The sequence below is a fragment of the Amblyomma maculatum genome, chromosome 10, assembly GCF_055883805.1.
Source record: "Amblyomma maculatum isolate TAMU_Amacu chromosome 10, ASM5588380v1, whole genome shotgun sequence".
NCBI lineage: Eukaryota > Metazoa > Arthropoda > Arachnida > Ixodida > Ixodidae > Amblyomma > Amblyomma maculatum.
In genome coordinates this window covers 106,183,659-106,196,320 of record NC_139353.1, presented here as the reverse complement: position 1 = coordinate 106,196,320, position 12,662 = coordinate 106,183,659, and the positions used below count along the sequence as shown (strand labels likewise).

General features: G+C 44.9%; 1 protein-coding gene across 1 annotated transcript in view; it reads right to left on the bottom strand.

Moving 5' to 3' along the window:
- Positions 1 to 232: 232 nt before the first annotated feature.
- The window catches only part of LOC146177196 (ionotropic receptor coreceptor Ir8a-like), an 86,778-nt gene continuing 74,348 nt past the window's right edge, over positions 233 to 12,662 (bottom strand). The window contains exons 7-8 of the mRNA XM_084581105.1: positions 4,546 to 4,701; positions 233 to 367 (exon numbers count right to left, since the gene is read on the bottom strand). Of these exons, the coding sequence (XP_084437231.1) occupies positions 233 to 367; positions 4,546 to 4,701 (291 nt within the window). The remainder of the gene's footprint in view (positions 368 to 4,545; positions 4,702 to 12,662) is intronic.

Below are 12,662 nucleotides of genomic sequence, written 5' to 3'. Positions count from 1 at the left end.
ATAAACAAAGGTATATCTAAAATTATTTTTCTGAATGTATCGCTAAAGCGCTTACGTAGAAATATCCGTATCATCTTTGCATTATTTTCTTTACTTTGCTATATGCACACGAACTATCAGCAAAGAATTCCTCTTCAATGCACTACGTCGAAAAAAACATTCAACACAATGGATGTTGTTTGTCTCTTTTCGAATACTAACAAAGTGACCGGCAAATGCCAACGAAAGTGTCTCACATTCTCTTGATGCGCTGTCGAAGTGTCGCATTCATGAGGCGGCTCATGTAGGCTCCGCAGGGCAAGGAATACATGTTTTCAGTCCCGAAGTAAAATTCGCCGATTTGACCCCGGCTGCAGAAGTTGCCAGCCTGTAACAAAACGATTTTCTATATCGAGGGTTTACGAAGGGTGTTTAAGTTATTGCTCGAGCATGTGTGATCTCTAGCATGCATTAGGACGGTTGTAAGACAGAAGAAGAAAGCGGAGAAATGCAATGCATTAAGAAAACCTTGCAGCCTTCTAAGAAAACCGAGAAGGAACACGTCAATGCTTACATGATGAAAATAGCAATACATTGGTTGAGCCTATGACATGTTAGACTTCAAGTCCCAAAGCTCAGAAAATGATGTGTGGCTCTGAGCCGGAAGGAAATGTGAGAAATGCGGGACTGAAGATGTCGAAACTGATTCTCTATTTTAGTCACTGCCGTAAAACACCCAGAAAGCGCCCTCTTCTACATATGACATAAATCGAGTAAGATATATGAGGGCCCCTTTTTTATTTCACGTACCAACATTTGAACCAACATTTTGGTTCATGGCCCCGTTTCCCAAGCATTTCACCCCAGAACAGCCGAACACCAGGCCGGGGGAACTCTTGTGCCCTTTGGAAACCGGTGGGTACCCGGCGGCACTGGGGATCGAGCCCCGTACCTCCCGAATGCGAGGCGGATGCTCTACCACAAGGCCACCGCTTTGGCCGGCTCAAAATAAATTGCGGCCTCTGTGAGTATGCAATGCTGTCTGCACTCAGTCAGCGAAACAGCTTTGCGCGACTTTCGCTGCGGCCTTCCTCTTGTGCGAATTCAACATTCCCCTCGCTCGCACGATGGGGCGACCAGTCTCTCTCTCTCACGGGGAGCCCTCATCTTTCCCCTCCTGGCCTCGTTCCCCCAGAGCTGTGGCGGAGAGGACGGGAGTGAGAGAACTGGCGCAGAGCTACGGGTGGCTCCTCCTTCCCCCTCCACTCTCATCTCGACGGACAGCATCTTCATCCAGAGAGAGGACGCCGCGAAGCCCGAGCTCGCGGATGCTGCTATGACCGAAGATGAATATTGGCCATTCCCAATAAACAGCTTGGCCCGCTGACTGTGTCTCGGTGTTCCAGTCTTCACGGCCCTGTGTCCCGAGCTAGCGGTCTGGTGTTTGGCTCTGAGATTAGAGCCCAAGTCCCGAGAGAACCACCACCCTCTTTTAGCCGCAGTAAAAACTATCAAAGTGTTCCTTTATATTGAACACAGCAACGAGAATAATGCATAAGATATTAGTACATTCATTCTAGGTTAATAGATGACGCAAATCTCGCCGAGTCGATCAAGTATAGCTCGCCCTTCTCAGTCTGTCTAGAGTGCGTGGTTTCCACTTCTAGTGCCGTTCGCGCACGTTTTAGAATCTACCTTGTATACACGAGACATTCGATACCTGTTTTTGCCACTCTGCCTATGCCTGTGCACGACATCTGACTTTTTTTGCGCGGAGTACGAATTCCCACTGCACACAAAAGCCCAAACATTCTCGGTGCTGTCGAATTTCAGATGGAGAGGTGGAGCGGACAAGGACAATGGACCCGAATTGGCTTCAATTAATACGCATGCGCACTCAAAAGCGAATATTTAAATAGGAACCGTTTCGGCAGGACTTCCCGTTCCAAAATGGGGGACGCTTACTTTACAGTGAGTGGAAATGTGAGATTTACAGAAGAAAGCAATCGGGCGCTTCCACCAGAGGGGCCAATTACATGCTATTTTACTGACATATATTTGACTAATAAGGTGTGAGTTTTAACGGTCGCAAAATGCTCCTTTACTTCGTCCGGTTCAGCTACCGGTGGTTTATTTTATTAAAGCTATTTTACTCACTAAATAGGGGACGCTAATTAGTGGCTGCACCTTTAACGACCATAACTCAAGCACTATCAGTTACAGTTTCATTCAGCGCATCTTACCTGTCTTGGCGTTTTATGCTTTTTATGTTCACAAATTAATGGTCAAAAATGAGCAGTGACTACTTAGTCATTCGCGTATTAGTCATGCACTCCTCATGATTACTGTTCTTATATATGCTTATTTGCCATGCATCGCATCATACTCAGTTCGGTACGACGGCACTCAACCAATGACATCGGGCGCACGGCGCCAGTGTTTCCGCACAGTGGTCTATATAATGATTTCGCATTAACATTAGTAGGTCTTGCATGCCAGCTTCTATTACTGCGATCGATAAGCGATCGGCGGCGTCGCTGGCGCTCTCCCATGCGGTACTCCGCGATGTAGTTCTGATTCAGTGAAGTGTTCGAGCAGGGTTCAGATAAGGAAAGCAAACACTTCTTATTGCGCTGCACTCGCAACTAATTTATCATAAGGCCAGCAGGACATAAGAGAAGCACCCTTTTTATGCGTGAACGGAGTGAGCGAACCCTTACACGGATGGCCGTTGTCATCCTTAAAGCTAAGTTCGATATATGTCTTTCAACGGGTTCATTTGGAGCAGAAAATTTTATAAAGCATCAACGCCACAGAAAACTTTACTGCTCAAATGACGTCGTGCTAAGGCTGGATGAAAACAAACCATAATACCCACAAGGTGATTTTCAGCGTTAAGAATGCTTTTACCACATTCTGTGAAGATTTACAAAGTCAGTGAGGTCACCAGCCAGTATAAAAATACACGCCTGCAATAAATGCTTATGGCAGCCTGCGGGCGGTAAGACGAAAAAGCGTGCGAGTGTCTCATTGGGAGCCAGTGCACGAAGGGAAACGAAGAGAAAGCACGCCCAGGGAAGAGGGTTATTTTACATTACCGAGGAAGTTTAGAAGCCTCGGCTTCACAGTCACCCAACGCGTGATCCTCTTTTCGCATTCATACATGTGGGCGTTTTTGTGTGTCTCGACAGCACGTTTTCCCCTTTTTGAATAAATAAAGTTGCTAAGGAGAACATAAAAAAAACGAAAAAAGAAAGGATTATTTGTGTCTCAAAGGAAACATCTGATGTGGAGAGGAGATATAAGTTTTTTTATGAACGTTCAGGAGGATAACACAAATCAAACCCGTGCCTAATTTGTTTCATTATGCCAATTTTAGCTTAAAGAAATCTCGCGTGTTTTGTGGAAAAAAAAAAGAGACTCACTCAGCGTCTCCTCCATTACGAATTGATAGCGGAGGGCGAAATAACAAATATATCTCAGCATGTGCTTCGGGTTCAATGGCTCAGTTGCTTTGTCGGCTATGGGGTGGAATGGGGATTCTACGCTCTAAAACATCAATGCGGACTAATAAATTAACTCAATCAATTTATAATTTTTACCCGCTAAGATGCAGTGACGATATAGATATTATATATGTGTTCGAGCCAAAGCTAGCCGCAGGTTGAAGTAGTGCATAAAATATTATTTTCATTGAGCTTCTTAAAGTATAGCAACGAAGATCGAAATAGTAAATGGAAGTGGAATTTATAGATCTGTTGCGCGGAGGGAAATAGAGCGCAGGCAGATACATAGCCTCCGGTACCGTAGCTTTTAAACTGAAAATGGTTTTGACCGCGAACTGCGGAGATCCCTGAAAAACATCATAAAACTGTTCTAATATGTCGTGACTCGACCTAATGGATTCAGACTTCAGCAAAAAAAGATACATAATAAAATTTGTCTCCGTATTCGAATTACAGTGAAATAAAAACTATACTTTTGAGTACTGTATGGCCGAGGGATATACTCTTCAGTTTTAGTCATTCGGCTTGCCATATATGTTGTTTTTTATTCCTTTTCATATTTGCGGACATTTCTACTTTACGAAAGCATTGCCCCAGGCATATATAAAATTTTATGTCGAAGCGATACGCTATTTATGAATTTTAATACCAATGAGCAGGCCTCGGATTTTATTCGGCATAAAGAAGAGTTATGGTTAATTTACCAACATGCGGAATCAGTCTAATATGTACTGTAGCTTTTTTACTACACTTACCATTGGTTTGTTCTTTACCACTCAATTACGCAGTTACTCTAAAACAGCATCTTTCATAAGCAACCCCCATTCGTTGATAATCTGACGGAATGTCGACGTTGAGGCAAAAAAAAGGTGCGTTTGCTCTAGACTCCTTCGAGGATTTTCGTTTATAGCAAAGGATGTATTCTATGCTTCTTGATTATAAAAGAAAGGTATATTCATGAGGGTGAAATCAAGCTCCTTTTTTGGGGGGGATTTTATTTTCGGCAGATGTTCAGAAATGAAAAGTCCACTAAAAATGAGTATAGAAGTGAAGGGCGTACCTCGGTTTGAGAAAGCAAGTCTCCATGTATGACTATCGCTTTCTCCTGGAGAACCTCGTGGAGCATCTTTTCCGGGTAATGGAGGAGACCGTAAAGGTCCGTTTTGTCGCGACGAATCATACTCCACACTTTTTGTTCAGTAGTGTCTTGAGACGACTGCGTAGCAATGTTTAAAAACAAGGGCGCATAAATTTCACACTCTTCCATGAAAGCAAGATCATGATGACCGTATTGATGTTCATCATCATCATCATAAGCCTGATTATACCCACTGCAGGGCGAAGGCCTCTCCCATATTTCTCCACTTAACCCGGTTCTGTGCTAGCTGCATCCACTTGACACCTGCGAACTTCTTAATCTCATCCGCCCACCTAACTTTCTGCCTCCCCCTGCTACGCTTTCCTTCCCTTGGAATCCAGTTTGTTACCCTCAGCGACCATCGGTTATCCTCTCTTCGCACTACATGTCCTGCCCATGTCCATTTCTTCTTCTTAATTTCCACTAGAATGTCGTTAACTTGAGTTATTTCTCTGACCCACTCTGCACGCTTTCTATCTCTTAATGTTACCCCTACCATTATTCGTTCCATAGCCCTCTGGGTTGTCCTCAACTTAAGTAGAACTCTCTTGGTTAGTCTCCACGTTTCAGCCCTATAGGTGAGTACAGGCAAGATGCAACTGTTGTATACTTTCCTCTTGAGCGATACCGGTAAGCTGCTAGTCATAATCTGCGAGTGCTTGCCAAATGCGCTCCATCCCAATCTTATTCTTCTTGATATTTCCTTTTCATGGTCTGGATCTGCGGTTACTACCTGTCCTAAGTAGACATATTCGCCTACTATTTCCAGTATTTCGCTACCTAATGTAAACTGCTGTTCCTTCCCGAGGCTGTTGAACATTACCTTAGTCTTCTGCATATTGATTTTCAAGCCTACCATTCTACTTTTTCTGTCTAGGTCATCAATCATTATTTGCAGTTCATCCCCCGAGTTGCTTAGCAAGGCAATGTCATCAGCAAATCGCAGATTACTGAGGTATTCTCCATCTACCCTTATCCCTAACTGCTCCCATTCCAAGTCTCTGAATACTTCCTCTAAACAAGCTGTGAATAGTACTGGGGAGATTGTGTCTCCTTGCCTAACACCTTTCTTTATGGCAATTTTGTTGCTTTCTTTATGCAGAACTATGGTTGCTGTGCAGCCACTATATATATCTTCCAGCACTTTCACGTACGGCTCGTCTACCCCCTGATTCCGCAATGCCTGCATCACCGCCGAGGTTTCAACTGAGTCAAGTGCTTTTTCGTAATCAATGAATGCTATGTATAAGGGCTGGTTATATTCCGAGCATTTTTCTATCACCTGATTGATGGTATGGATATGAACGATAGTAGAGTACCGTTTCCGAAACCCTGCTTGATCCTTTGCTTGATTGCAGTCTAAGGTTGTCCTGATTCTATTAGCGATTACCTTAGTAAATACCTTATACGTAACAGACAGTAAGCTGATTGGTCTGTAATTTTTAAGGTCCTTAGAGCCCCTTTCTTGTGAATGAGGATAATGTTTGCATTCTTCCACGGTTCCGGTACCGTCCATGACAACAGGCACTGCGTATACAGGGTGGCCAGTTTTTCTAGCACGATATCCCCCCTCCCGTCCTTCAGCAAATCTGTAGTTATTTGATCCTCTCCAGCTGATTTCCCCCTTTTCATAGTTTCTAGTGCTTTCTTGACCTCGTCCTTCGTCACTGGTGGAACGCCTGACTGTTTTTCCCTACCGCCAATCTCATTACGGTCCTGGCTACTTTGGCTACTGTAGAGATCTGTATAGAACTCCTCGGCTACTTTGACTATCTTGTCCATATTAGTGATGACATTGCCCGCCTTGTCCCTTATCGCATACATCTGGTTTTTGCCTATGCCCAATTTCTTCTTTACCGCTTTAAGGCTTCCCCCGTTCTTTACAGCATGCTCAATTTTTTCCATGTTATACTTCCTTATATCGGCCACCTTGCGCTTATTGATTAGCTTTGATATCTCGGCCAATTCGATCTGGTCTGTTGGATTGGAAGCTTTCATACTCTGCCGTTTCTTAATCAAATCTTTCGTCTCCTTAGACAGCTTACCGGTATCCTCTCTAACTACCCTACCGCCTACTTCTACCGCGCACTCAGTAATGATATCTCTGAAATTATTGTTCATTGCCTCTAGGGTAATGTCGCCATCCTCAGTTAGAGCTGAATACCTATTTTGTAGCGAGATCCTGAACTCTTCTGCCCTCCCCCTCACCGCTATTTCGTTGATGGGTTTCTTTCTTACTAATCTATTGCGTTCCTTCTTCAGATTTAGGCTAATTCGGGACCTCACCATCCTGTGGTCACTACATCGAACTTTCCCGATTACCTCTACATCCTGCACAATGGCGGGGATTGAACACATTATGAAGTCGATTTCATTTTTAGTCTCTCCGCTAGGACTTTTCCATGTCCATTTCCGGTTCTTCCGTTTGCTGAAGAAGGTATTCATGATTCGTAAGTTATTGCGCTCTGCAAACTCAACTAGAAACTCCCCCCTGCTATTCCTAGAACCAATGCCATAGTCACCTACTGCCTTGTCTCCTGCCTGTTTTTTCCCTACCTTGGCATTGAAGTCGCCCATTAGTACAGTATACTGCGTCTTTACTTTTCGCATTGCCGATTCTACATCTTCATAGAAGCTTTCAACTGCCTGGTCATCATAACTACATGTAGGTGCATAGGCCTGTACAACCTTCAGTTTATACCGCTTATTAAGCCTAATTACGATGCCTGCAACCCTCTCATTAATACTATAGAATTCATCTATATTACCCGCTATATACTTATTGACAAGGAAACCTACCCCTAGTTGTCGCCTCTCTGGTAAACCTCGATAACACAGTACATGCCCATCCTTCAGTACAGTGTATGCCTCATTCGGCCTCCTAGCCTCACTAAGCCCTATGACATCCCATTTCATGCCTGTAGTTCCTCTAACAGCACTGCTAAACTAGCTTCACTAGCAAGGGTTCTAGCATTAAACGTTGCCAGGGTCAGTTTCCAATGGCGGCCTGTCCAGCGGAGCCAGGCTTTCTTAGCACCCCCTGCTGCGTCACAGGTCTGACCGCCGCCGTGGTCAGTTGTTCCGCAGCCGCTGGTGACTGAGGGCCGGGGTTTTATGGAGCTTATCATAGGAGTTTGTGGCCAATTACTGCACCAGGGTGGCCAACTCCTGTTCTGGTGAGGGAGTGCGTTGCCGGAGGTGTTCACCGGCATCAGGTCGCACCCCAAACCTGTATATGCAATTCCATCGACACGCGGATTTTATTTATTTATTTATTTATTTTTGTCATCCGGTGGAGAATTGCGCGGCACCGGGATTTGAACCCCAGTCCTCTTGCATGCGAGGCGGATGTTCTACCGCTGCGCCACCGCTGCACTGTCTGCCACACAAGTATTGCCAAACCAAGTGCCATTTTATCCATAACTATAAAAGGCGAACACAGCTTAGTAATTAGGCAGTGGTTCAGTTTGTCTTTTCCATTGTTTTTGTGCAGTTCTTAATATTCAACTAATTGCTATGCTAACTAAACTCTAAACCTAAGTATTGTTGTTACTATTGTGGGATTCGGGCTTTCCGCGGCTTTCTGTTGCGCGGCCGTCGCCCGCTCCTGTTGTTCCCCTCTTTCCTTTTCTCCCGCCTTAGGCAGCGGAGAGGTGTCCGGACGACTTGTCACTGTCGTTGGGCCACAGCTCCACCCCGGTGTCCCAGTTGCTGTTCTCATTGGCGCCTTTTGGCGGGAACACGGCACCGCCAACGGCAACGGCAACAGCGGGAACACGGCACTGCTTCTACGGCCGCGCTCGCGCGACCGTCCGAGCGGGACCTTGGGAAAGACCCCTCCGAGACATCGCAATGTGCCTACGCTGCTGTTTTCGCTCGCGCGCGCTTTAACGTGCCGCGTGTGTATCCGCCAGCGGTGTGTATCTTTTTATCTTCGAGAACACGGATACTTTGTTGACTCGCCGGTACAACGTTTGCAGTACCAGTAGACCCCTCTTTTGCATATATCCCTTGATATACGCTAACCCAGTTGATTTCTTGTTTATTTTTTCCTAACCTAATAAAAGTGTTTTTGTTCCTGAGGCAGCATTCTTTTGTGGTCATTCGTCGTTCGGTGTGCGGCTCCCGAGCCCCCTGAAAGAAGGCGGAGGCCTTCAAAGTTCACAACTATGAGCTTTGATGTCATTTTTTTTTCACTCACCAGGCGGCATAAAAGCAGTCTGTAATTCGAAACACACTTTTCAATAACACAATCATTTTATTTAAGCCAGTCCTTGTGCCTTCGGAAAAATGGTTTTGTTTCTTCTGTCAGGAGAGCATGCTGCCAATGTCATTGGTGTCGCATGATGTGAAGAGCATTTATATATGTTGTAAAGTTACATGCATGTGCAAATTTACACCATGCATGTATACTGCATTCGATATCCTGTAGTGTGCTGATCCTTTTGTAACAAGTGTTGTTTGACCAAAAAAACAAAAGACCGCTCCCGGGGTGCATGGAAACTGAGTACGGCCTCTGTCGTCAACCGAGGCGGACGGGGGTCGTGCTAAGCAGTTATGAATTTGTGCCGGGAGACGAGCCCAATCACAAGCGCAAGGTGGCAGTGAGAGCAGTAAAATGCCATGTGGACAAAAGTTCAAAAGTGTGTCTGTTAAAGCGCAGCGCCTTGACAGGCACAAACGCAAACTGGGATGCGTTGGAGAAGTGCGAAAGCCACATAACTCTTATAGGCATCGCCGGAGACCACACTGACGCGTTTGGCGTCTACCGCATACATGTGGCACTGAGCAGCCATGCATTCACATCCAATTTTTTTTGTGTGTGCGATGACAGTGTCATGCTCCCTGTGGTCGCCATCATCGGACATGATATTTTAAGAGACCAGCGGGTCGACATGCTGTTCAGTCAGGGCATGCTTGGAGTGGGCAAATCTTGGGTCTCGATTGATAACCGGACCTGCGAGAACTCGGCGATGCAAGATTATGTCAGCGGTAAGCCTGAAAGGAACGTACTCGTCATGCTAATCGAAACTACGCTGCTCCTAGCGATGAGCGAGTGCCTGCTGGCCTATAGACCTGTGTCCCCGGATCAATCAGACAAATGAAAGGGATAGAAGTATTTCGACTAGAGGTTAACGTACGTCTAGGAGCACCTGCACACAGAGCAACGGAATTACGGGGCAACTGAACAAGAGTGCCTGGCAGTCGTGTGGGCACTGGGGATTGCGCCACTATCTTTGCTACCTCTTTGGACCGCCCTTTCAAATTTGTTACCGACTGTCAACCGTTAAAGTGGCTAACGAAAGTTAGGAACCCGAACTCCAGACTGGCACGCTGAAACCTGCTGCTCCAGGAATAGAAGAGCGTAGCTGTAAGTAGAGCAAGACTCCACGTTGTATAGTTAGTATAGTTTTGCTAGTCCCGTAGCCGCCACCAAATTCAATTTAGGCCCATATATTTATGCTGATGGTTCGCGATCACCTGCCCTAGAAAAGCGACCACACAGCGCTGAAGCTGCCATATCTTGCTTGACGTACATGAATTAATTGTGCGTTAAGTGCCGAAATTGTTACGTCTGTCATAAAAGAACTGCGCAATTATGAACAGTAAATCATCCTAAATATCAATACATCACCTGATAAGCTCGCTTCATCACCATCACATAGCCGCAGTGTCGTGCGAAGAAACGCGTAATAATTACATCGTTATTACTAGCATTTCTATAACATTCAATCGTATAAAGCCAATAAATTGGTTGTTAACCGCGAGAATAAACAAACTTGCACCTTTTTTTCCCAGCATCACATTCTATAAGGAGTGGAAATGTCAACAAGGCAACAAAAATAAGACTGCTGGCCAAACAGTCACCAAATGCCTTGCTTTTGTGGATATTAAGATAAAAAAAAACATCACACGAGACACAAGGCTGCGTGATCCATTCTTGAAGAGGGAAAGACCTTTACGTGGCATAGTGAGGGTCAGAGATGACCGCAATTAGTCTCTTGAACCCCATCGGACACGCGAGCTAAATTTCATAGCTACTTTCATGATGGCTTCACGGCAGCACAGGACTTGACAGTGCTTCAGCAGAAGCTTGCGTCTGTGATAGCGCAGCCGAAAAGCTTGCCAATGGAGCGGTGAATCCGAGCACAGGCACAGTATCTTGAGAAGGGTAAGTTGTATATTATATGTGAGTATGTGTACTTTCTTTTTTGTGTGTGTGTGTGAAATTAGTGTGGCTCGATCTGAAAACTACTGGACTGCAAAAGCTTTATTCTCCAGTTCTCCTGCAGTTCACTGCCAGACGATTCCTCAACCCCAAAAGAGGAACTATGAGGAAGAACTCGTGAAGATCCATCCAAGCTTTACGTTTACCTGCTGGGCAGCTCTTGTGGTGGCGCAAGTTATGGAAAGAACCCAAAGATTGAGCGCTGCGAGGGAAATAATTTTTGTGGATTCCACGGCATCATGTGACGAGACACACAGCAGCCTAACATTTATTCTAGCAGCAACTGCAGTCTGTGCAGTGTCCCTGGCTGTGCTTCTCCATAGTTCGTAGAGCAGTGAAAGCTACAAGGCTGAATTTGGTCTTCTGAAGCAGACCTCCCCAACTTGCTTTGGCGTTACTCATGTAAGTAACAACTAATGTTCAAAGCATTCACGTATCAGCAAAGTATATATACCCTGCAGCGAAAAGGAAAAAGACTGCCGATCAAAAATTTTTTCATGCATTTTGTTATATTAGCACCATTGCTGTAAGGGGCAAAACAGGGCGTCTAACATTTTGGTCCCACCAGTCACACCAGTCACTCAACTAAGCCACGATGGGGGGGTGGGGGGTCATCACGGAGGTCCAGTTCACTTGTTAAACAGTCTCTTTGTGCTATTTAGCATATATGATGCAGTTCTGTATTGAACCAATAAAGCTTCAAATATTGCTTTTTATATTCTGCAGGCATCACAGAATGCCGGACAATTCCGCAGCCGATAAGGCTGCCTTGTGTGCAACTTGGCCTGAAAGCAAGCAGCTTCTCTGCCATTTTCACATCGGTCAGGCTGAGTGGCATTGGCTGCATTCATCCCGTGAAGCCAGCAGGGACGTGAAGCGAGACTTGATTACTACATTTCAGAAGGTGAATGCAATTAAACAGCTGTTTTGGGGGGTTCTTGGTTTCCAAATTCAAGGGGAGTATCACCTCAATTGTTTTGTACATTCCACCTAAAAATCAGTGTGTCTATCAGACATACACAGCAAGACAAGCGTCTTTTAAATTCTGCAGTAATAAAACAAATTATGCTTGACTACACTTAGTACATTACCTACTGATGTGTATTAAAATATGCACATGAATAGACAAGCAGACACAGCAAAAACACTTCTGCAGGTGCTGCAGGTGTACCAGCTTTTCTCATTCACACTTTTGCTGAAAGAAAAAGCATGGCAATTGCATGTTCACAGTATAATTTTCTGGAGTTCCTGGTGCAAAATCACCACAAATCCTGCCAATTTAAACTGCCTGTTTCACAAAACGTCGCTGTACCCAACGGTATTATATATTATCCTATATATCTGACTGTTGCCTGCATTGAGCACATCTTTTTGTGATCACTCTGTGTAGTAAAATAGAAAAAGCTTTAAGCATGGGAATGCTGAAACAAACTTTCAGTGAATGCAAATACAGATGCACGTGTTCTGAAGTGCAGCCCCATGGTTAACAGCAGCCAATGCCACTGCCAAAAAAGCTTCCCTGCACACTTGTTGGCCCTGTGTTGCCTATAAACGGAGAATGAAATGCCATTTACCGAGGCTAAATAAAGCAAATGAGTGAGGCAATCCATCATTCTTCACTCCACCGCAAGAATTTTTGAGCTAGCTTCACTACAATAGATATCGGTAATTAAACGTAACGCTCCCAACCCTCCTCAGCTCGCAACTTGTATGTTCCAAGACACGAAAAGAAAATAAGAAAAACAAATTGGGGAGTGCACCTGCCCATTAATATGTTACCAGATGATGTTTGGTTTGCCGACTTCTGCTT